This window comes from Anolis sagrei, chromosome 3 (assembly GCF_037176765.1).
Source record: "Anolis sagrei isolate rAnoSag1 chromosome 3, rAnoSag1.mat, whole genome shotgun sequence".
NCBI classification, from domain to species: domain Eukaryota; kingdom Metazoa; phylum Chordata; class Lepidosauria; order Squamata; family Dactyloidae; genus Anolis; species Anolis sagrei.
Window position 1 is genome coordinate 181,197,336 of NC_090023.1, and position 24,904 is coordinate 181,222,239.

The 24,904-nt window shown below is 38.6% G+C and overlaps 1 protein-coding gene across 2 annotated transcripts in view; it reads right to left on the reverse strand.

Annotated features, from left to right (window-relative positions):
* Positions 1 to 24,904, reverse strand: part of PRKG1 (protein kinase cGMP-dependent 1) — a 926,264-nt gene that overhangs the window by 61,023 nt on the left and 840,337 nt on the right. For both annotated transcript variants that reach the window (XM_060768793.2, XM_067465712.1), the window contains exon 10: positions 525 to 621. In XM_060768793.2, coding sequence (XP_060624776.1) covers positions 525 to 621 — 97 coding nt within the window. The remainder of the gene's footprint in view (positions 1 to 524; positions 622 to 24,904) is intronic.

Genomic DNA, 24,904 nt, shown 5'->3' on the forward strand with positions numbered 1-24,904 from the left:
CCCCATCTCCCCGAAGGGACTAATATGACAACCGAAAAAGCAACAGGCTACTAAAATAACTACATTTCTGTTACTTTAAGTTGGAAAAGAATTATTTTTACTATAAAAGCAATTTTTTTCCATGTTTATAGCATTTATGACATAAATAAGATTCCTCTTAAATTTTATCAGAAATCATGAGTGGTTATTTTGATCTAGTGTTAAAAAAATTTAAAAACTTGAACAGCATGATTTAAACATCAGACCAAATCCTGTATAGTACTATTCAAATATAAAACCATTCTGAAATGGTAAATTCAGACTTGTCAAGATAGGGTCTGATGTTTCTTCAGGTTTATTTTTTTCCAATTATAGTCACATATTTCACTATTTCATATTGACTGATAACATTACTAGTTTTCTTTCAGCAATATTTTTTGCTCAACACATACATTGACAAGAAAAAGTTGAAAATTCTTCCTCCGATAAATGAAACCAAACACAGAATTCAAATGGTTAATGAAGTAGAAAAAAGGGTTACCTACCAGCTCAACTCTTCCAAAACCTCCAACTCCAAGGGTGTCAATGATGTTGAAGTCAGATAGTTTCAGGTTGGCGAAGAAGGCAGCTTCGGCTTCATATCTGGATTTTTTAATGCGAAAAAATGGAAATTTCTTAGAGGTGCATACATGGGTAGTATGAATTTCTGGTCCCAGATAAAACGAGTGTTGAATAGGATTTACCATCTTAATATCCATCTTGGCTTTTACAGTTTCTTTGTCTTTTTCAACCATGGTTTTATTGGTCCCAGACTCACATTCTATTTTCATTTTCCTCCCAAAAATAAACAAACAAACAAAAAAGCCAACAGCAGGTCTGCAATGCAAACGCTTTGTGCTATTATTCAGTTTCAGTTATCAATTGAATGCTACATCTTGACAGTTTCTATTAGTCTTCTGGTATGAGTTTTCTGCCTTTTTCTGTGCCTTTTAGTATTTTTGGAAGATAAAGTCTTTCATATGATTTTCCTTGTCCACGAGCTGGCAGAGCTTCTAGAAATGTTTATTGAAGGTGGCAAGATCATTAAGGTCCCCGGAGAGAAATCACAGCCAGGTTTTATGAAATCAGATCCAATAAGTGGGAAAGACTGTGCATGGGGGTCTGAAAGGAATGATTTCAGACACACATTAACATTTCTAAAAAAGCATTATTCCTCCTGCTACAGGATAAAACTTAGCCTAAAAATTCCATGGCTGTGGTCCCCAAATCCAGAAGCTGTCTCTTTTGTCAGTGTACAGAGTGGCTTGTCATAAAAGCGTACACAGTCCTAGCTATGCAAGCCATGTGAAGCTGATCCATGCAGGCATGCCAAAAATAAGTCTCCCATGGGTATACCCATACACATGAATCCCTTAAAATAGTATCTTGTTGGGGATTACTGTATTTTTAGAAATGCTAAGAGGGGTAAGTGGAAGAACAGGTTCTACCCCCCTTACTGAAGTTTGATCTGAAAGTATTTAACTACCGGGGGGGGGGGGCACTCACAGATGTCCAGAGTTAGTGCAATCTTTGTTCTTTGTTCTCCTTGCTATACATAGAGAAAACAGTTGCTCAAACATTTGAAACAGGTTGCTTATGTGGTCATAATGAGCTAACCAGAAGGCACAAATAAAAATCAGTGGAGACTTATTTAGCTGTGTCCAGGCCCGTAGCCAGGATTTTGATTGGGGGGGCTGAGTTTGAGTGAAAGAGGGTCTACCCTAGCAAACCTTTTGTATCGTTACCCCAGTACCCCATGCATATGAGATATATTGAGCATGGTGTTCAGAACATGATATGAATAAACATAACAGTTTAAATAATGTACCAGTAAGGCTTTTTCGCAGACCACCATGAGAATTTTGGGGGGGCCTAAAACCCCCAAAGCCCCCCCCCCCTAAGCTACATGCCTGGCTGTGTCCTTTTAGCTCTGTTTATTCCGCTTGGATGTACAGTAGAGTCACGCTTATCCGACCTTCGCTCATCCAACATTCTGTATTATCCAATGCAGTCTGTCTCCTGCCTGGATCCGCATCTGTTTCAATACATTGCGATGTTTTGGTGCTAAATTCGTAAATACAGTAATTACTACAAAACGTTACCATGTATTGAACTGTTTTTTCTGTCAATTTTGTTGTAAAACACGATGTTTTGGTGCTTAATTTGTAAAATCATAACGTAATTTGATGTTTAATAGGCTTTTCCTTAATCCCTCCTTATTATCCAACATTTTCGCTTATCCAACATTCTGCCGGCCCGTTTATGTTGAATAAGCGAGACTCTACTGTACATGTTTTCCTGGATCAAACATAACAATTGGAATATTTAAAAGGTTCACAAGTATCACTCGCTGTTTCCAGAGAGGTTACAATCATAATGTTAAATGATATTAAACATTAGGATTATAAAAAGAAGCTTGGTATTGATATCACCTTTAAATGTTTGAGCATTATATTGCTAGTTTGTGCCAGTTACTACTCAGTTCCAAAGTTACACCTCTTTGCGCTAAAGAATGTATTAACTGCAACAACTGCAAAGATCTTATGGCCAAAAAAGGCATTTATACAAAGCTATGCCTGGTGAACATAGGTAGGTTTTCAGTGTTTTTTTCATATTGCTACAAAACAAAATGTCACACTATAATTGATTTTCATATGTATTCCTCCCTACCACCAACCACAATTTGTGCATTTAATCAGTCTGTCACAGAGCTGTCACCTTGTAGAATTTAATCTCATTCAGAAATGGGATATAATTCGTTTTCCTTCCCTTCTATTTGAAACGTTACTTGAATTCTCTTTTTGTGGAAGTATCATGGGAAAAGACCCCCTTTCCCTGTTCACATATAAATAACTGAGACCCCTTCTACACTGCCATATAAAATCAGATTATCTGCTTTGAACAGTGTAGACTCATATAATCCAGTTCAAATCAAATAATGTGGATTTTCCACTTTGTTAATTTGGATTATATGGCAGTGTAGAAGGGGCCTAAGTGGCTTTAGGGAAAATATGTGTCATCTTTTTCAGTCTTGGGTGCTGCTTCCTATCTCCATAATCCAATGGAGATATTCTGGTGGTCAGGACTAGCAGTGGTCTTACCATCGCCAGAAATCTCAGGGCCCATCTACACTGCAATACAATTCCAGATTTTCCGCTTTGAACTGGGTTATATGGCAGTGTAGATTTATATAATCCAGTTTAAAGTAGTTATGTGGTTCATCTGCTTTGATAATCTGAATTATATGACAGTGTAGATCCAGTCTCTGGGGTTCCTGAATGGAAGGTGCTGTTTTTCTTTCTTTTACTTGCTGCCACCTAGTGGAACTAAAACAAGAAAACTTTAATTCAGATCTGTGGAAAACCCAGGCTTTGGGTCTGAACCTGAATCTCATCATGTTCTGTGCTGTGTCTAGGGGCACTTCCATTCAGGGCTTTAATTGTGGCTTTAAGTCCCCACGCCCGAACAAAAACCCCAGGTTTTCCGGAGGGCGGTATTCCCATGCCAGCAGGATAATTGCCGCGCTGGAATGGGGCCACACATCCCCAAAAGCCTTAAAATATTTAAAAACCTTACCAGGTTGCCATTGTGCTGCTCCAGCAGCCCTTCTGGCATGTAAAAATGATACCAGGAGCAGAGCATGGTGATTTGGTAAGGTTTTTTTTAAAGGCTTTTGTGGGGTGGGGGGTGGGAAGGGAATAGGCATCATCTTGCAACTTTGGGCTCCGGGAGCCCAAAAGGTGAGCGATAGATGTGGGGACTGACTCCTGAAGTACCCGGGAGTCAGTCCCCACACCCATCTAGCACCTTTTGGGCTCTTGGAGTACCTGGGAGTCAGTCCCCACAGGGCCCATACCCCATTAGACCTAGGCCTTTCAGGAAGGCCTGTATTTAATGGGGTATCTAATTAATTCAGGTTAAAGCAGGGTGTTAAATACAGAAAATGGACTCTGTGACATGCGCTGGACCTCATAAACGATGATGGAGATATATGAATGTGTACACAAGCAGATTTCTTGTTATTACCTCTCCTCATCTTCCTGCTGCCTTTGTGTTTGCCCTCTTGAACCCCACTTCGCTTTGGGGTCACTTGCCTGCCATGTTGATGCCCACAGTGTAAATTCAAGCTCTGTTTAATTTCATAAATATGAGGGGGGAAATGGTTGCAGAGAGTTCTCATGTGAATTGCTTTCCATTTGTGCTTCCATTTAGCTACCTGTGTTCAGGATTTTAAAATGCACACATAGGCTGAAGTGGTCCACATCAGCATATTCCAATGAAGTCCCATGTTTTTCTTGAGTGCAGGGATATACAGTGATGTGAATATGTTCATTTTTCAGGTGATCTTGGATTTTAAGCTCACAATTTTAACCTGTATTCTTCAGTTGAAAATACGATTTAGCGCACATTTATGGCAAGCATCATCTAGCCGGCCTTCTTTTATCCCAGTTTCTCTCGGATTTTAGAGCCTGTGTAAGGTCTCCTCGTGTTCAAATCAGTGATCATATGCAGAGAGGAAAAGAACTGAAGATGGAAAGAGGAGGGGTAGTGCTCTCCTCTCTATGTGTTGTCTCTTTATAAATAAGTAAAAAGGGCATATGTTTTTGATAAAATTCAGAAGCTTGGTTACTCAAAAGAATTACAAAATGATTAAAGACAAGGATTCTTCAGGAATTTATTAAAATCATTTTAATCCTTTTGCTGAAGGCAAATAATATGAACTCTGCTTTACTGTTTACTATGTCCTTTATTTTCATAGGTCCTTTCTATAACCTTGTTTCTCTGACCACTGCATTACATCTGATCTGGGAAGTTAATCAGCACTGAGCCAGTGGAAGTTCATGGAATAACCTTGTTTGACACAGTTGTTTATTGATCATTTTGTGCTTGCCATGATGTGCATATTAAAGGGGTAGAAAGCTAAAGAGCTGCCAAATAGAAGATCAATGTACAAATCTTGTTATATCTGAATTATAAAGACCATATGATGCAGGGCTTTAAAACCTAGCCAGGAAGGGTATTATATTATATGAATGAACTTCAAAGACCTATTTTAAATTAGTGACTATCTGTTCTACTCTAATTCGGCATTTCCTGCTACATTTGATATTGTGTGATCCCTGTCCATAACACAAAGTTGCATCTGTCACAGAGTTTTGCTGAAATTATTTATATTATTGTGAATCCTTGTCAGATAAAATGTTAACCTCTCCATATCTGGACAATATTTCTGGATGCCTCCCATAAAGGCCCAACAGGCTCTGCATTTTGGGGTCTGTCTGAAAGGGGCCGAAGACACTTTTCTACCAAAACCAAAATTAGTACATCTACCACTCCACTCCCAATCATGAACATTGGGACATACACAAATTACTAGTGCATATGCTTTGCATTCAGGATCCATGAATCCCCAAAGTGTTTGGTTTTTGGTTTTACAACAAAGTCTGGCAGAAGTGTTCAAAGGACAAAAAGGCCAATCTTCACATATTTCAAACTTTACACAGAATGAATGATCTCCATTTCCCCCCAGTCTGTGAGAATGTGAGCCATTCTGCATAATTTACAAACTTATTTGTGGAGCCCCCCCCCCCCCCTGTCAAGTACCAAATTAATCTGAACAAATTTTACAGGAATGGGGGGGGGGGGGAGGTCCTGAGGATATGGATGTTTTTTTTGCTGTAAATGCATTTTTCTAGTCCTCTACCAAAGGGATTTGAGATATTTTGATAGTTTTGATCTGTACATAATATTGTACTACTAGCCAACAATGTACTGCCACCTATAACTCATTTTTCTATTTTTCTGGATTTCGTACCTTTTGAAAACAAACTCCACATTTGTCTTTTGGAATTTTTATGGAGAAAATTCAGTCTGTGAAATAGGTTTCCCTGTGCTGAAAAATGTATTACCCAGTGGAAAAAACACAGGTTGTGAGCAAAATGCACTGATTCCTATGGAAAAACATTGTGGCACCTTTTCTTGCGCACACACAAAAAAAGCAAGAAAACTACACACATCTTTTCTGGCAATAATCTGTGCATTTTAATGAGGCTCAGTCACTAGACAGGTTACCAGATTGTCGAGTCTGTGTTCAATAAAATTGTAACCATTTTATCCCTCAAAATAGTCTGCTGCTTGTCCATTGAACACACCTACTCTTTCCTTCAGCACTCTTCATCATTAGGGGTGCCAAAAGGGAAGCTGTCATGGCAAGTGCAAAACCTCAACATGTATAGCTGCAGTTGCTCCCATTCATCCCTTGCTGCTCCCTCCCTATTTCTTTCCATCTGTTGTCAAACTTCCTCTGCAATGTTCTAAATTTAGATTATTGTTTCATTGGTGTACAGATCACATCATTCCCTGAACTAGCAAATATAGTGGGTCTGTGTTTCAAGTAGCAGAACAGTAAAACTGGGTCATGGAGAAGGAATTTCTATATATTCATAAGCAGAAAAGGTACTATTTATAAATGTATTAGACATTTGCACAAAAAGATTATTCTGTTCTTGTGTGAGATAGAAATATAGATATTTCTATCTCACACAGTGGTTTAGTGGTTTGAGCATTGGGTTATGATTCAAGGCCAGTTTGATTCCATGGAAAACTATTGGGGAGTCTAAAAACCCAGTAGAAAGTGGAATTAAAAGGGGGGGGGGTGGCTTCAGAATGTACACCCATAAGTTGCACTTGATCACAGAACGGCATGAAAAATGAGTGATAAGAAGATTTACATAAAATTCTATATTGGGTGAAAAATGGACTGCTACAGAGTACTGTATGTCTCAGTGCTCCCAAAACCGCCTGAAAGTTCCTTGTGATATGCTGATGTAAACTATTCAAGTGACTATCCTCATTTTTAAATCCCAAAATGGCTGATAGAAAGATGTAAACATAAGGAGACACGAACATACAGATGGCTAAGTGGAAGCATGAGAAGAAAGAGTCACATTGATTTTTTAATTTCCTATGTATTACTGAAAATAAACAGATATTGAAATTACACATTGAGCAGAAGCATGTCATAGGCAAGTGACCCCAAAGGGATACAGGGTTCGATGGGGAAAACCTGGAGGCAAAAGGAGTGAGTGAGAGGAGAAACAACAGAAAATCTATGTATGTGCACTATATTATAGCCATCCACATCATCACTGCAACTTTGGCAAAATGCTTATGAGGTGTAACGCATCTCGGAGCATCATTTGGTTTTAAGCTATTGTTTTAATCAACTGTTTTAATGTATTTGTTGACTATTTATATGGTGATAGCAGCGTACGGTGCTTGTGTGAGGCTGCCCTGAGTGGAGAGAAGGGTGGGGTAGAAGTGTATGAAATAATAATAAGAAGAAAAATAATTTTAAAATATTTTCAGCAGATGTCCTGCCATACCTTTTGCAGTTCCCTTCAATTTGCATTAACCAAACCTTTCTGGACACCATGGGACCTTCCTTGAGATACCAGGATTTTTAATCCCACTTTCTTATTCTAGATCAGTGGTTCTCAACCTGTGGGTCCCTAGGTGTTTTGGCCTACAGTTAACCAGCTGTTAGGATTTCTGGGAGTTGAAGACCAAAACATCTGGGGACCCACAGGTTGAGAACCATTGCTCTAGATTAAGCGGCTGTCTGGAAGGGCCCTGGGTGATCTCAGTTGAGGTCCCTTCCACACAGCTCAATAAAATCCCACATTTTCTTCTTTGGACTGGAATATATGACAGTGTGGACTCAGATAACCGAGTTCAAAGCAGATATTGTGCGATTTTCTGCCTTGATATTCTGGGTTATATGACTGCGTGGAAGGGCCTGGAGTCTCACACTCTTAGCCCTGGAGAACTATCAAGAAATGTTATGGCAGCTTTGCTGTTTGGGGGATTCCTGCACATTCCCACACTTGTGCCCTGATCTAGGCCTGGGGATTATATAATGTTTTATATTAATCCATTAAATCCAAATGGCAATTGCAGGAGAGATAAAGTGCGGCATATCATATAAAACAACTAATGACGAAAGAATGTGCCAATGCAGATCTTTTAAAAAATCCAATTTTTATAGTATAAAATTACATAAAGCACAAGTAAACATGTATAAACACATTGCTGGAAGTCCTGCATTTATTTTTTATTTAACTGGCATCACAATTTTAATGAGTTGCAAAATGATATATGAGATTTGAGTTGTGTAATTCCAATTTAGTTTCTAGCAAATAAAGAAGATGTGTTGGGAGACATTAGACATCTGCTAGATAGCATCCTTTCAAATGAACAGCATAGCTTAATGCAACCATATTGTAGATTGCTGCATAAATAGGAATGGTATCCAGCTGGGAAATGGGAGGGGGAATCCAAATACAAAAAAAATTAAATCTAATTTTAATGAGGGAATAAGGAATAATGTGCATTTCCCCACTTCCCAACTTTAACCAGGGATTTCTGCCACTCAAATCCAACTGATTCTCCTGGGAGTCAGGGAATGGATGTATTTCCTGCTTGCCATGTTTCCCAGGAGAATTGTCATAACTGAAGGTAGGCTTTCTGCAGCAGTCACAAACCAAAAATGTTTTTATTGGAAAGTTTATTTTAATATACTATAGAGTAGGGGTCCTCAAACTACGGCCCGGGGGCCACATGCAGCCCGCTGCAGGCATTTATCTGGCCTGCTGAGGAGGAGGCCCCCCTCTCAGTGGACTCAGTCTTGGCTCTGCTAGTGCAGAGCTCCTTTCATTCTTTCTGTCTCCCCCTCATGCGCTCTCTCTCTTTCACAATATACAATTACATGTTTTTGTGATTATCACTATGCTTTATGTTCAGTTTGTAACAATGAAAATACATCCTGCATATCAGATATTTACATTAAGATTCATAACAGTAGCAAAATAACAGTTGTGAAGTAGCAACGAAAATAATTTTATGGTTGGGGGTCACCACAACATGAGGAACTGTATTAAGTCGTCACAGCATTAGGAAGGTTGAGAACCACTGGTGTATATGAAGAGGGGGCACCCAATGATGTGCAACTAAAGCGCTGAAAAATAGAGTGCATCTACACTGCAGAATTAATGCAGTTTGACACCAGTTTGACTGCTATGGTGTAATGCTATGGAATCTTGGGATTTAAAATTTTATAAGCTGTTTTGCCTTTTCTGCCAAAAGATCAAACTGCAGATCTAGGATTCCATTACAATGAGTTAAAGTGATTCTTCATTTTCAATATTGTATTTGTTCCTGTTTTGTTTGTTTTTTTTACTTAAAAATAAGATATGTGCAATGTGCATAGGAATTTGATCATAGTTTAAAAAAAAAAACAAAAAAAAACTATAGTCCGGCCCTCCAGTGGTCTGAGAAAAAGTGAGCTGGCCCCCTGTTTAAAAAGTTTGAGGACCCCTGCTATAGAGTGTTCCTTCAAGACTCTTTACCAATCTGGAGCAAGATTTTGAATTGAAAGTACATCTAAATTCAGATCTGTCATTTCTATCACAGATAACAGTTGGGTGAACAAATATTATTGCCAAAGATCTTGCTAGTATTAATTATTTTAGCTGAAAAATACTATGTGCCTGTGTTTGTCAGTGTGTGATAATAGACTTTTGATGAGCTGTTTGGTTATTGGCTGAACACAGGTGCAGATTATTATTTTTAAAGTAGGGAACTCTCAGCTGCCAAGTGTGGTGCTTTGTTACTCATGAGATACAAACTAAAGGAGAAAAAGCAAACGAGTTGGCAATAGATATTAATTGCACTTGGCTATAATGGAAATACATTGCCTTTATCTCATATCCAAACACTTTCTGTGCTGAAAGCTTTTTCTTAATGATTTCCATACTGTTTTCAATTCTGCCGAAAATGAAAATGCAAATATTTCTCAAATTATTATGTCAAAATAAAGCAGAGATTTGGAACACATTTTACAAGTTACATGTAGATTAAGTAGAAAAGTTTCAATCTTTGTTACTCTAGTACAGAGTACACAGACTTCCAAAATGTGAAGAAAAATAGAAAATTGTTAAGGCTGCAAGTCCATATTTACTTATTTGGAAATGTGTTCCCCTCTACTCCATGGATTTACTTTTAGGCATGCATAGGATTGCTTTCCATGTATATGCTAAGAAGATTAAAGAGTGAATACATAATAATTAATATGAGAATTCTTCTGTGTCACACAAATGAGTTATAAGTGAGTTTTACCACTGTCTTCCAAATCGTAGATCTAGGGCCTATTTACATGATAAAAACAAAGACAAATAGGCTGAGATATAACTTTTATCCAAGTGCTGTGACTTATGACCTCATCACTTCTACTTTTTGCAGTGTCCTTAGGACAGTGTCCTTCACAGCGAGGTTGCTGTAAAGATGGAACCCATTGGATCCCTTCACACAATGCAGGGCTACTTCCTGAAGGACTCCATCCTGGAAACATCCTAGGATAGAGTCCAGAGAACACGGGAGGCTTCCCATGTTCTCATTAGTTAGAATGGAGTCAGTGACGGGGAAGCTGGACGGCAGCATTTCCCCCCTTCTGATAGGAAAAGCAGTGATGCACGGCGTGAAGTGATGGTTTCCCCCGCTGCCCCACAGATTCACATATACTTCTTGGTGAATCCCCACTGTCATCAGTGTTTGGGACCTACATGTGGCAAGGTCCATATGGAACTCTACGATTTAACACTGATGTGACATTAGAGGTTGTGCAATAGTGATTAGAATGTGGAACAATTAGTATTTTCTAATTCTACATATATAATGTGTATATGGGATGACATTTACTTTCGTTGTACAGTGTATAGTGACTATAAAAGTTATTCTATTCTATTCCACAGGAACATTAAAACCTGGTCTCATTCATAGCTTCCACTTCTAGTGAGTATTGCCAATAAAATGGAGTTAACTTGGCTTTCTCTGGGTTCAGTAAAACTCTCAAGTATTCAGCAACTTCAGGCAATAACTTTTTCCCTGTACTCATCAGCATAAAGAAAAGATTATACATGGTGCCCATGTTGTTGCCATTGCCAATCTAGCTGGCTCCAGAGCTCTGTGTAAATCCTGGCTGTCATGAATGTGCCGTGCTGATATCAGCAGAGGCATCCATGTTACCAGGAAGAAGATGTGGAGAACATTTCTGTTGATGCCAGCGCAGAGTCCCCACAGTGAGCAGAAGAGAGGCTATTGTGACACAGAAAGTGAGGTGATGGTACAATGGGGCCAATGACATTTCAGCTCAGTTAGACCAAGCAGACTCTAACCCACCAACGCAGCAGGTTTGGGAGGATGCATAGGGTCACCTCCAGAGCCAGTTTGGAGCATTTCCAGTCCAGGATTTGTTACAGTAAGTTGTAACAGGATCAAGTATGCGTGTGTGTTAAAGAAAACCTTGTACTGTTGATTATTATATGCAGCTGCTAATGTAGGTCAACTAGTAAGTTTAGACCACACCCGGTGTGGCATAACTGTATGAGTTTTAGAATACAGTTCAGCTTTTGCTCTGAGGAGCCTTTGCTCAGGCATTTTGCTCAACCATTTCTACTGCTCTCTCATTTGGATGATGACGAAGAAGCCTTATTCTGTATTGCTTACAAGGACTATATAAGTTTGTTGCACTGTTTGTTTTTGTTTGTAACACTGCAAGTTTATGTTTTAACTCTGCTGATAAAAGTTTTTCTGTTCTTTTTCCTCTTGCCTGGGTGCAATGTTATTGTGTCTTCTACATTGGACCTGACTGAAACACGCTATGCGCAACAGGATTTACCAGCTAGAGTAAACATGGCCATATCCTTTTGAATTTTACTTCTTTGCATTAGGGAACAGCACACTTTAAAAAATCTCTCAGGCCCCCTCCACACCGCTCTATATTCCAGGATCTGATCCCAGGTTATCTGCTTATCCCAGATTATATGGCTGTGGAGACTCATATAATCCAGTTCAAAGCAGATAACCCGGGATCAGCTTATGGGGTATAAGCACAGTGTAGAAGAGGCCTGAGAAAGAAGTTATTTTCATAAAGTATTTTTATGTCTGCTGAGCAAAAGTTTGAGTTTGATAAGAGCAGGAATCTGCTTTAGCCAGTCCAGAGTTGTAAGTAGCCTGTTTTCAGTAAACAGCAGCTACCTTTGGAATCTCTTCATCACACTAGAGAAAAAAATCCACTTTAAATCCAGTTTCTGCCTTCTGCAGAATTCTGGAGTTTGTAGTTTAGTGAGGCTGTTGAAGGTTCCTCCCTAAACTATAAACCCCAGAATTCTTCAGGAGGCAGAAAGTGGATTTTAACTTGATTTTTTTCTCTAGTGTAATGAAGTAAGCCTTACCAGCTTGTTTCAAAACCACAGATCTATTAACTGGGAACTAAAATGGAAATTATTTTTTAAAAATGGAAGCTGGTGTAAGAAAAACTTCATTCCAAGATGTATTTTGGAAGAAGCCTTGAAGTAGTCTCTAGAAGATTCCAAATGTCTTATTCAAGATGCAAGGCTGACCCGACCTGGTTGTTTCATTTCACATGTGCACATCTTTAGCCCTGAATAAAATGTTTGCTAAAATATGTCCAAGCTGTTCTTTTTTGAGTGGTAAGGAAACCTACCCCTATTCTTTCCTTGATAGTTCTATTGTGGTACCAAAGTTTCTATTAAAGAGGTAATACCCAGAAACACGTTTACTGTATTAATTGAGATAGATAATGGATTAGATTCTTAATAAGCCATGTTTGGAGTAATCTCACTGAAATCACTGTATGGCTAAATATGAATCCAATGTAATATGACTGCATTCAAGGATCTGTGATTAGACAAGATTCAAAATTAGGAAATAACAATAGTAAGCAGTGAAGGCATGGGAAAACAACTGCTATGATGGTGTGCTCTATCCATCTAAAGTATTTTGATCCAGCAAAGCTAGAAATGTGTGGAACTCAACACTTGCATTTCTTGACGTTCTCTGATTTCTACTTCCAAATTCATTCCATCCCAATAAAGTAAAGTATGTCCCCCCTGTAGAAATGCGCACAAATATTTCTATGCATTTTTCAAATGCATGCAATTTTATGGATGCTTTTCAAATGTTTGTATTTGTAATGCATGCACTGAATCAATTGTGTGTTTAACCATTGTTTTACACAATTCTCTTGGCACATGTCTTTAAAACATTTCCATCAATAACATAACACCCTCCCTAACCTATAATTTCTTTATATGTATCTATAAAAATCAAAATGGAGTTAGTAAAAGTATTTTATTAGCCAATAAATAATACATGCTGACTGCATAATATTGGCAATTAATCTTTAATTGGTTGACTGTAATAATTTTATACAGTTAATCCCATCCATCCCAGTTCTCTACCACAACTCATGAGCATATAAATATATATCACATTGTTAATTAGACTATGAATTTAAAATCTGATCACCTAAGCATATAAATATTTGATGGGCCTCTTGTCTCTAGTCTGGAGACTGAGAAATCATACAGATTTCAAAAATAAATGTTCATCACAGCAACAGCAAAGCTCTGATGAATAACTTAATTGCTCTTTTTAAAGAAAAACAGAAACAAACATGAAAAAGATAAAATAATCGCGCATTATCTGGTGTGGTGCATATTTATTTGTCCTGCTTTTCATGTTCTTTAATAATAATAATATATTGATTGAAAATCCCTGTAGGGAACTAGTCATATCACATTGCTTAAAATTCTTTCCTATTGGGAAATGTTCTTATTCACTTGTGCCATGTTCAGAGATTTCCCTTCAAAATATATTGAATGTGGGATAGGTGTGCTGAGGAATTTGGATTTGGAATTGATGGTGGAGAACTCACTATGATCCCTTCCACACAGCTGTATAAACTCCACATGGAACTAGATTATATGGCAGTATTGACTCAGATAATCCAGTTCAAAGCAGATATTGTAGATTATGTGCCTTGATATTCTGGGTTATATGGATGTGTGGAAGGGCCCTATCACACAAGGTTAGGTGATAGTATAATATCATAAAATTTGGTGGGGGGGAGGGAAACCTCTCATTCTCTCTCTTAAATATGTAATCTCTCAAATATAAAACATGCACACAATTCCTGATACTGGGAAGTTTAAAAAAATATAGTACATAACAAAGTTTTCATTTCTCTTATATATTATTGCAACTATTCAGTAACATGTGCTCTGCCCAAGAAACATGGGGTGGTATATAGCTGCAGCCAGTTTAGTATCAGAAGTGGCCCAACCATGAGCCCAAAATTGTGTTGTGCGCCGAATACTGTGGGAGAATTTGGAACAACCTGTGATTCTGGTTAATACAATTTCAAGACTGTGTTAAGAAGCTTTGGCCCACATGAATTTAGTCACAATGCAACTGATTCTCCAGTCCTTCATGCTAACTGGTCTATACGACTCTGGCCCAGCTTACTGGTCCGAACGTATCTCCCTCTACGCTCCGCCTTGTAGTTTAAGATTCACCAGGGAGGCCCTGCTCTCGGTCCCACCGGCCTCACAAACGCGTCTGGTGGGGACAGGGGCAGGGCCTTCTCGGTGGTAACCCCCCGCTTGTGGAATTCGCTCCCCAGCAAGATTAGATTAGCATCCTCCCTCCTTTCCTTTAGGAAAAAACTGAAATTGTGGTTTTGGAACCAGGTTTTTGGCTAGCAGGCACATTCTGGGATACAGGGCAGTGTAAATCCAGCCCTTGACCAGCTTTTCACATTTGTAGGAATATAACAAATACAGCCAAAGGTCATGTAGTTCAAAACATCTAGAAGGCCCTGAGTTGAAAAAATCGTCTTAGATAGTGGATTTCAAATGACCAACCATCACCATGTGAGAAAATATGAGATGCACTTTTAAAAGTAAAGCTCAAATTCCTCTCTACATTTCATTGATTTTATTTATTGATCCATCTCTTCCAAAAACATGATTTAGAAGATACTTTAAAATGTATTGTCATGGACATTCACTCTTTTTAGGAAAAAGAATCTTCTATCTAGTAATTTTAATCAAAATTTAGTTTACAAACTACTCCAGTTCAGAATGTTAGTGTCCTAAAATGACGATTAAGTGGCCTTCTTGGTGGTGGCCACCCGTCTGTGGAATGCACTCCCCAGTGAAATCGGGGCTACTTCATCTCTCCTCTCCTTCAGGAAAAAAACTCGTCTTGGCTTTGGGACCAAGCATTCGGGCAGCTGGCTGAGCAACAACTGTAATGACTCGTGAGAATTATCAGTGAAGAGACCTTGGACTGGAACTCTGGACTATGATTTGGATTTGCGGACTCAGACTTGGTTGTGTTAATATTTTAAGGGCCATTATTTTTAATGTATTTTCATGTATTTTTACTGTTGTTGATATGTTTAGGTTAATTGCTGTGCTGTAATAGTTCTTTGTCGGCATCTAATGATTGCCAGTTGTCAGCCGCCCTGAGTCCCAATTAGAGTAGACTGCATCAATTAAATCCTGACTGGTAAATCAACACCTATATAAATCTTATTCAATAGCTCTATTTTGCTTGAGACCAGAAATATTTGAAAAGAAAACACCTTTACTGATCCACATTCTTTAGTTATAGTCCTTATAACTGAAAAGGATCTTGACTCTTTTGTTTTCTTTGTTGTTTTGCTGCTTGGCTTCAGCTCACAATTCCATTATGTTCTCTTTATCCACTTAGCTTGTTCCTCCTTGGGCTGCCTAAGTACTAACCTAAAAAAATCCTAACTGTTTATTGTGACAGTGCCTCAAGACAAAGAGTTTCTAAAGCAAATCTCACATTTTATTGTATTAAGGTTTGTGCTTCTCTCCAGTCAAGATCTCAAAAATGCCATTTCACATAAGTGAAATGGCATTGAGGAAGAACGGGGAAGTGGTAGGGTCAATACAAAATATCTGTCTAGTTGTAATGTGAATTGAGTGTGTTAGGAAATGCTTCTCAACCAAGTGTTTCTTCGGCAATATGTTATTAGTACAATGGCCTTTAGAGCACAATGGTTTCCTGTATGCCTCTACCATTAAGACCCCTGAACTATGGAGAGTACATTCCAATATCTACCCCTACCATGAATGCCTCAAATCGCAGATAATACAGAACCCTATTATTTTTTTGGACTTCAGTTGATTATGAAGCTTAACATTAAGTTTAAGTAGTCAACTATGGTCAAAACATAAAGAGTTCAGTGCAAAACTTAAAAAGAAGTTTGGAAGAAATGCATCTTGTGAGTGAGAGGCATCCATCCCTGCTCACCTGCTTCTGATCCCAATTTTTTCTCCTCAATTCTTTAGGCCCTTTCCTTGTTTATGTTACTTTTATCCCGCCCACTTCAGCCCGAAGGCGACTCAGGGCGGTGTACTGATCAGCAACAATTAGATGCCATAAATAAATACATACATCAGTTAAAAGCAATAAAAACACATCAAATACATATAAAACCAAAAATGTAAACAATAAATACTATAAAACTATGTCTTCTGATTCAGTTCCGCATCCGTTTGCATCATCTTAGCTGTTCCTTATTCACATTTCACTTTAAGTTTATTTGATCATGCGTGGGTTCCAAATGCTTGCTTGAAGAGCCAGGTCTTCACTCTTTTTCAAAAGGTCAGGAGGGAGGGGGGCGATCTAATGTCTCTAGGCAAGGTGTTCCATAGCCGAGGGACCACCACAGAGAAGGCGCTGTCTCTCGTCCCTGCAAGATGCACCTGTGAGGCAGGCAGGAGTGAGAGCAGGACCTCCTTAGATTATCTTAATTTCCTAGAAGGCTGATAGGGAGAGATGTGTTCGGATAGATGAGCTGGGCTGGAACCATTTAGGGCTTTATAGGCTAAAGCCAGCACAATTGTGCCCGGTAGCAAACTGGCAGCCAGTGGAGCTGGCGCAGCAGTGGAGTTGTATGTTCCCTGAGCGCAGCTCCCGTTAGTAACCTGGCTGCCCCAGGTTGGGCCATTTGAAGCTTCCAAGTAGTTTTCAAAACCAACCCCATGTAGAGCGCATTTCAGTAGTCTATAAGGGGTGTACCCAGAGCATGGACCACCGTGGCCAAGTCAGACTTCCCAAAGTACGGGAGCAGCTGGCGCACAAGTTTTAACTGTGGAGATGTTCCCCTGGTTACTGCCAAAACCTGGGACCCCTGCCATATAAAATCCAGTATCTGCTTTGACCTGGGTCATATGGCAGTGTAGAGTCATATAATCAAGTTCAAAGCAGATAATGTGGATTATCTGATTTGATAAACTGAATTATATGGCAGTGTAGAAGGGGCCTTAGATGCTGGACAGATCCTGGAAGGCCTGTCAACTTCTAGCCTAAGCATTCCATAGAGTCATGCTTGTGAATCAAGAGTTGGGGGTGGTGACTGCAGATAACAGAAACTTTGGATACTGATCCCTCGATAAGAGGGTAGTTTACTGTATGTGTTATCTCTAGAAATCTTCGCATTTGCTCAGTCATCCATTGTGGGGTTATATCTAAGCCACCACACCATTTGACCAGATAACCTTCCCAGGTGTGTTTTCCTCTCTTCCTCTTTCTCCTCTCTTAAGGTGGTGAGTGTAGACTCTTCTAAGCTGTTCCTCTTCTTAAAACTCTCCTTGGGAGAGTCAGCTGGGGCCTAAGCATGCATGTATATGCACTTTTACAGCTTTTCAATATGGAGCATGTATTCTTTCTGTTTGCTTACTTTCCTAAAATAGTGAGACCCAAGAGATTCAGCGCGTCAACTTATGAACTCTGCTAAAAGATGCTGAGTCTTAACTGAACCAGACTTCCTCATTTCCAAAATGCTGTAAATACCCCTGGAATCTACTTCTAATCCAACAGAGGTGATATGATTCATATAGACATTATTTATAGAGTGTTTGGGAAGCTGTGTGTGTGTGTGAATGCTGTTTCTTCTGTGAAAATATTTTATCACTTATTTTGAACTGCAAGAGTCAGTTACACAACAGGAATTACTAGGAGTGCTGGCACTGTCCAATAGAAACTGAAATGAAACATGCTGTTCCAGCACTACTTCTGTTCATTTAAAACAGGCTGAACAAAAGACATTTCCCACATTAAGATTTTGCTGCTGCTGAAACAATGTCTTTTTGAATAGGGGCTCAGATTTATTCTTAGGACCAAACTTTAGATTGCTCTGCTTATTCTGATGTATGGCGGCCAAAGAAGCTTACTATGTCCTCGCTATAATTTTTATGATGTAAAATTGTCAAATAACTATAGAGGGGGAAGTATCCTACTCTACCACTAGTTCACACATTTAGACCCCTCATTTCATGCTGCCAGACTTCTGATATGACAGTGGTGAGGAAGCTCCATCAAAGGTAAAGATTTCTTACAGAAAACCTCTCTTTAGCCTTACAGCTGCATTTCTTCAAAAGATCATCTTTCTACATTTCCTTTCCATTAGGAGGCACATTGTCAATTGAAACTCCCAGCAAAGCTTTAATGGCTGCTATGTTTCTGGATATTAGCAGTAGTAGTTTTAAATTACTATTTCTATAATGTTAAACTGGAAATGCTCTTGGAAAGTTTGAACTTCCTTAGGCCTTTTACTGTGCAGCACCTTTACTATAAAATAGTGCTACTATTGGATTATAGTACTTAAATACTGTATTTCATTGCATAATAGTCGCACCCCCATTTGAGGCTGATCCTTCCTTCCTCTCTCAGTTTGTCTGCATGCATTTTTTGGTGCTGCTGGATGTTTAAAGTTTTGATGTGTAAAGTTTTAAATTACTATTTCTTCAATATTAACCTAGAAATTGCACTTGGAAAGTTTGAAATTCCTTAGGCCTTTTACTGTGTAGCACTTTTACTATAAAACAGTGCTACTGTTGGATTCTAGTACTTAAATACCATAGTTATTGTTTAAGAGTTTATTTATTGTTGTATTGTATTGTTGTTTTACTGATGTATTTGGGCTCAGCTTCTTGTAAACTGCACCGAGTCCTTCGGGAGATGGTAGCGGGGTACAAATAAAGGTTTATTATTATTATTATTATTATTATTATTACTACTAATATTATTTCATCGCATAATAATCACACCCCCATTTGAGGCTGATCCTCTCTTTGTTTGTCTGCATGCATTTTTGTTACTGCTGGATGTTTAAAGTGTTGAATATCAATTTTTCCTCACATTTTTAACTAAAATACTGTGGCCTGGTCTGGTAGAGGATAAAGAGTTACCATGACTTACTGCACCAAGTGACACCAACCCTAATAATGCCAGTGTACCCATAAGTATTAACTGCCCATAAGTATTAACTGGTGGTTCCCACTGATGAAACCACCATGAGACATGCAATTGTGCAACAAATCCTGGAGCCTTCTGTGTCATCTTTAATTTATACCCTAAGGTACCAGGTCCCATCTTGGAATGAAAGCTTGGGTGAGAGACCGCCAATGAATACCAGGTACTGTAGCTTATATTTCATAGGAAGGAACTGGCCAAACTGTCTGTGAATATTGCTTACCTAAGGAAAGCCTATGGAATTCATAATGTTGCCATGTGTTGACAACCTACTTGAAACACACACACATACACCATGTGTGAAAAGTTTTTGTGAAAAGTAGAAGGAGACAAACACTCTAGGTGAATGGGAAAACAGATGGATGGCTTGAACAGTAATTGCAACCCCACAGAAAGAAGCTGAGATCAGCTTAGTTGGAAGGAGAATGATTTAGAGTGACAGCCTAAATCCACAAGAACATGCAGTTCATGACTTAAGGCCCAAATGAGCCACACTGTGCAGTGCATCTCTAAATCACAAAACAGCCTACACTCAATTTATTTCTACCACTCCCAAATGTTCCCAACCTCTGAATGTCCCACCAAGTGTGGTTGCATCTGCTAGGGAAAAAATCATGAATAATTTATGTTCTGTTTAAAGATATATTTTCATTGCCTGGGAACTTTGTTAAGTAAATCTGTCTCTCCTATTATCTCTTAGACAGCTTCTTCTTCGAAGGGGAAAAAATAAAGAAAAATACTCTGTGTCATTTTCCACTCTAATTGAAATAAAGGAAGAAAAACAAATAATAATAATTGTACAAGTACTAGAGACATCAAGAGAGCAGTAGAAAATAATGCTTAACAATGTGTCAGATGAACAGAAAACAAATGGCATGGAAGAAAAAAGAATGTATTAAAGAAAGTATGTTGACAAACTTCATTCATCTGAATGGCCTACAGGCCTTTGATTCACACATTATTCAGGGGTAAAGTTAGGCTACCAAGTATACCGTACACTCAGTAGGAAGCTGTAGTCAATCACATCTTCCTGTCTGTCTTGCCTGATAGGTGTGCTTGTAAATTGGTTTCTCCTATTTAAAGTACACATTTAAAATCCCACACAGTCTTAGATTTTGAAATGTGTACAGTGGCCTGTAAAGGTGGCATTTGGTCCAAAACTTGAATAACCAATTCCAGGGTGGGTGAGGTGGAGGGTTGCCTTTCAAGAGAGCACACTCACCTTTGGAAAACAGATTTTCTCAATTCTGATAATTTAGAATTGCAATGGCCTTGCAATACGTGGAGAAGGGATAAAGTTACATGTTAATCTCAATACTTAAAGGTGGGGAGGGGATTGAATTCAATTTATATCATATTTTAGGGATGTTACAACTGTCTAAATTGCTGGAATTTCAAAAATGGAAATATTTCACAATAGAAAAGCATACAGAGGTACAGGGTACATGATTCAAACTCTGTGGGGTATCCACATACTTATTTATATCAATTTCATACCACTTTGATTGTCCAGACTCCCCCTTATGAAATCCTGACTGGTTTAGTGTTCAGTAATCACAGCACTGCAATTATTCCGATCCATGTTTACAGTCATAAAAAGTGTCCTCAAATTCTACTCATGAAGTCTTGTAGCCACTGCCTTCTTCACAAATACATGTATTACTGAGACACAGAGGAGCAGGGTAATGGCTAATAACATGTGCTGCCTGATACCAGTTGCAGGGTGCGCTGAAACAGACTGCTGTGAAAGGATCCCAATATGTCCCTGTAATGGTCATATTGGGAGCTGCTGGTCTCATCATGCTCTGCAACCAGGAGAGGGCTGGTCATGTCACTGCTCACCATCCCACTATCCAGCTCTTCAGAAATGCAGTTTGCACAATTGATTTCCTATAGCATTATGTAACAAAATTTGAAAAAAATTCTGTTCCTGGTTTGAAAGTGTTGTTTTATGTTTAATTGTGTGATACTTACTTTGAAAGTAGTTGTTCTACTCCAGAATTTTTTTTTTTGTGGCTTCCACAAACCATGTTGAAGTGGTTGAGACTCTATGAGATATTCATTGAAAAACTATAGCAAAATGTGCTGCAGGATGTTCCCCAAAAATAAAGTTTTTGCTGTTTAATAAACTCTTTCCATGTTTCTTTATGAAAGAAACAATTAGGAAATGTCATTTATAACCCAGGAACAAAAATCATGTTACATAACGTAGTGAATGGCACCTATTTCCTAGTGTAAAAGGTGCTTAACTTTCCAATAACCTACACTTTTACTTCTACATTTTCTCTAAGGGGAGTTGAACCACTCTCAAGCATAGACAGGCTGAATCTCTCTTATCCAAAATGCTTCACACCAACATTATTTAGGATTTTGCATTTTTTAAATTTGTTTTTTGGAATATCTGAAATTTAACAGGGGAAATGAGCATATGCAGAGCTCCTGTAAGACTTATCACAATAGTCACCATATGGATGTTGTTGTGCCAGGCATCTCATGGATGGCCACCATGCTGCCAGGAGACTGAATGGCATCACTTGAAATCCTGCAGTAGCACCACAATTGTGAAACTTTGAGCAGAATCTGGTGTAAACCCGTTTCTTTTCTGTGTCAGGAGCGACCTGAGAAACTGGAAGTCGTTCTGGTGTGAGAGAATTGGCCTTCTGCAAGGATGTTGCCCAAGGGACGCCCAGATGTTTTACCATCCTGTGGGAGGCTTCTCTCATCTTCCCACATGAGAAGCTTGAGCTGACAGATGGAAGCTCACCCCACTCCTCAGATTTGAACCACTGACCTTTCGGTCAGCAGTACTACAGGCACAAGGATTTAACCTAATTTGTCACCGGGGGCTCCTAGTGGTGTAAATCTGTGCCAGATTATAAAGGAAACCATGCAGGATTGCTAATTCTGTGAGATTATGTGAAAGGTTGTGCTAGTTTATATGGTCCACTTTGAAAGCGCAAAGGGCAAATGTGACTTGGATTGTCTGGGTAGCCTCTTTGCAGCTATCCTTCCTTGTATCAAAATGGAAGTGGTAGCAATTCCAGCCTTTGGAATCTTTCAGAAGCCTTTGAATTATGGTATCACATCTTTCTTCATAATCATTTTGAGTAGTACATTCTTTAGGAGTAACAGCCCACTGACCATGAAAATTGTGGGTTCCAGCTTATTGTAAGCACACCTTTGTTTGCATTCCTTCGTGGCCAGATTCCAGTATATTCTAAAACTGAATTTATTGAGACTACAAGAGGGGTCTGTTATAGTATGAAATAAACCATTCCTATTTTTTTTGTCGTGTCAGGAGTGACTTGAGAAGCAAGTCGCTTCTGGTGTGAGAGAATTGGCTGTCTGCAAGGACGGTGCCCAGGGGACGCCCTGATGATTTTTTTGATGTTTTTATCATCCTTGTGGGAGGCTTCTCTAATGTCCCAACATGAGGAGCTGGAGCTGATAGAGGGAGCTTATCCGCCTCTCCCCGGATTTGAACTAATCAGTACTCCTAATTATTGCATATTGCATTTTAACTAACATTAATTATACTATTTTGATTTAAATGATACAGGTGCAGATGCTTAGTGGCATAATGAAACTTTCTAAAATTGACTTAATGAGATTAACATGAGGCGATCAGTACACAATGTGTTTTCAGATTAAGGAAATTAAACACTATATTTCAGATGTCAGCATTTGTCTTGACAAACCATTAACTCCAGACAGGCAGCTTTAAAAATGGATTTTTTTAGTATTACACTAGAGGAGTTGTGTTGGGGATTCTTCATCTTCAGAAGGGGAGCATGGAAGTGCTCAGGAATTGGAGAGTGAAGAAAAATCAGATGATGAGGGTTTGAAAGTGCCCACATTTCTAGAGAGACGAAAAGAGACAGAGCACATACGGCGTTCAGCCAGAATAACTGCTAAAAACGCTGAGCTAATTGGGAGATGCCCTAGTACCTCCTGCATGGGGAAATCAGGGCTATAAATCAGAGGCAGAAGTAGTCAGCTTTCGCTGGTAACAACAACCCTGATACTGTTGTTTTCACACCAACAGAATTTGTTTTGTGTCTGCTGCTCAGGATTTATTTCATTGCCCATTGTCTGATGAAAGACTGGTGTTTCTTTTGGGACCTTGTAAGAGACTTTAACTTGTGTCTGGATTAAGACTTTCTTGCTTTCTTTTGCACTTTTCAATTGCATTTGCTTATCCTTTGTGTTCGCTGAAGTAAAGCATTTTTCTTTTTCTTTCAGCATTGCCTAAAGGCTGTTTTTGAAGGGCAATTCAGGACAAGTTGGGAGATACACTGGGTAAAAGTTAGAAGGGAAGAGTTTAGGCTTGTTTCATTGATTTCACTAGTCTATTGGAGTTAACCACCAAAACCAGCAATTGATCAGGACCCAACCAACATCTTATGCCACACATTTCCCCATCTGTGCACATTCTGATAACTTATTTAATTTTTATGTTTCTTGTTCAACATTCTAGTCAGTTTTTTTTTTCAGTTTAAGTGCATGATTTACTAATAAAAGCAGACTGGAAAATTGGGCAATGCCCCTTCTACTACACCTCAACAGAATTTGCAATTTTTTTTCTGGAATGCACGCAGCTCAAGTGCTAATACAGAGATTGCTTTTGACAGGTATATAATCCATGGAATTCTATATTGAGATCTTTTATATCTTTGAAGAACTGTCTTCATGTCTTTATTCTCCATTGTCATACCAATTTAGGTTTCCATGGAAACTGAGACAAAATAGGGAGATTGTAAAATGCCAATGAACAGAACTCAATTGAGACTGTTATTTTTTTTATAATTCATAAAAATGCAAATAAACAAAGTTACAAAATGAACACACTGGTGATAAACCTAAAATGGGAACATAGCAAAAAAGCAATATTAAAAAAATAAAAAAAAAACAGCTAGATGGTGTTTTCATGGATCTTAAAAGTATTCATTTATATCAAATGAGGTAGTTTTTAAAGAGTGAGTGCGTTGGAAACCCAACATTTTGGAAACATTACTCTTTCTCACTGCTGATGTGTTGGTTTTTCAGAAATGTGATTTTCAGAATCCATAAAGCTGGGAACTCAGTTTGATTAAATATGTACAATTCTTTTTTTTTTCTGTGTAAGTTCAACAATGAACAGACAAGTACAACTGATGGAAAAACACACAAGTTCAACATTTGTTTGGTGTAGAAATCTAAAGAGTGTACTATCTTTTACGTACAAACGAATAGCCACAAGCATTGCCTACCATGAGGGTTACCATATTTGTTTTAGCTTTTCTTCGGACAAGTTACGTAGTTATATAATTTCTAACTTTGATTATATATCCGTTTCTATATGAGTTTATTATTCTTTCATTCCTCCAGCTACACAACTTCCCTACTTTTATATTATCTTCAGTCCAATTTGCTTTCATTACATTTAATGAACTTGACTATGGTAGCTCTCGAGGTTGTGCCAACTGCTCTGATACTACACCTAACCTTAAAATGTCTCAAATGACTGAAAAGTGTATAGATCATCACAGGCAATCAGTTAAAACGGCAAGGGGTGGAACAGAGCAAAGGCTAAGAAGGCCAACATTAAGTCTTGAACTGCTAATGAGAGGAAGCAGCAGCCAAGGGAACAAAAAGGCACCAGGCTGCTTCAAAAGAACTCAAATGTGAAGTAAAG